Source organism: Orycteropus afer, unplaced genomic scaffold (assembly GCF_000298275.1).
Source record: "Orycteropus afer afer isolate SDZICR_OR568_19922 unplaced genomic scaffold, OryAfe1.0 scaffold02145, whole genome shotgun sequence".
NCBI lineage: Eukaryota > Metazoa > Chordata > Mammalia > Tubulidentata > Orycteropodidae > Orycteropus > Orycteropus afer.
In genome coordinates this window covers 3,170-4,051 of record NW_006923732.1, presented here as the reverse complement: position 1 = coordinate 4,051, position 882 = coordinate 3,170, and the positions used below count along the sequence as shown (strand labels likewise).

The following is an 882-nucleotide window of genomic DNA, read 5'->3' as shown; positions in this document are numbered from 1 at the left end:
ATAAATGAGCTTTCATTTTATTCAGTTGTTAAGGAACTGAGTTATTGTATTTACTTATCTGCCTTCAACTGAGGATCCAGGCTGAACTTGGATTCCACTTGGCTTCAGGAGCAATACCTCATTTCTACGGCTCTTTTCAAAGCATCCTTCACCTCCTTGTTCCTCAGACTATAAATCAATGGATTCAACATGGGAATCACTAGTGTGTAGAACACAGCAACCACCTTCTCCTGTTCTACAGAATATTGGGAGCTCAGTTGAATGTAACTGAAGCTCAAGGTCCCATAGAAGATGGTCACAGCCATCAGGTGGGAGGCACAGGTGGAGAAGGCTTTCTGTCTGCCCGCTGCTGAGCGGATCCTCAGAATAGCGACAACAATGAACATGTAGGAAATGATGACGATCAAGAAGGTGGCCATAGCAATGACTCCAGAGAACGTTAACAGCAGTAACTCATTCATGGAGGTATCAGAGCATGACAGCTTTAGCAGTGGAGGAACATCACAGAAGAAGTGGCTGACAACATTTGGTTCACAGAAGGACAGTGTCCCCAAACTTATTGTATGAGTCAATGAGTTGATCATCCCACCTGTGTAAGACCCAATGACCAGCACTACACATTTTCTCTTAGACATGGTTGTTGTGTAAAGCAAAGGATTCACAATAGCCACATAATGGTCATATGCCATCACTGAAAGTAAGAATCCTTCTGTGGTAATGAAGACCCCAAAGAACAAGTATTGCACTATACAGGCAGAGACTGAGATAGTGTCCCCCACAACCAAGAAGTTCATCAGCATTTTAGGTGCAATAACTGATGAGTAGCAGGCATCTACAAAAGAGAGGCAGCTGAGGAAAAAATACATGGGTGTGTGGAGCTTC

At 43.5% G+C, this 882-nt stretch overlaps 1 protein-coding gene across 1 annotated transcript; it reads right to left on the bottom strand.

Annotated features, from left to right (window-relative positions):
- Positions 1-117: 117 nt before the first annotated feature.
- On the bottom strand, positions 118-878 carry LOC103213427 (olfactory receptor 1052-like; the record flags this gene model as incomplete). Its single annotated transcript, XM_007959213.1, has 1 exon — positions 118-878. A coding segment is annotated over one exon (761 nt), but the record flags the coding sequence as incomplete, so codon positions are not given.
- Positions 879-882: the final 4 nt, after the last annotated feature.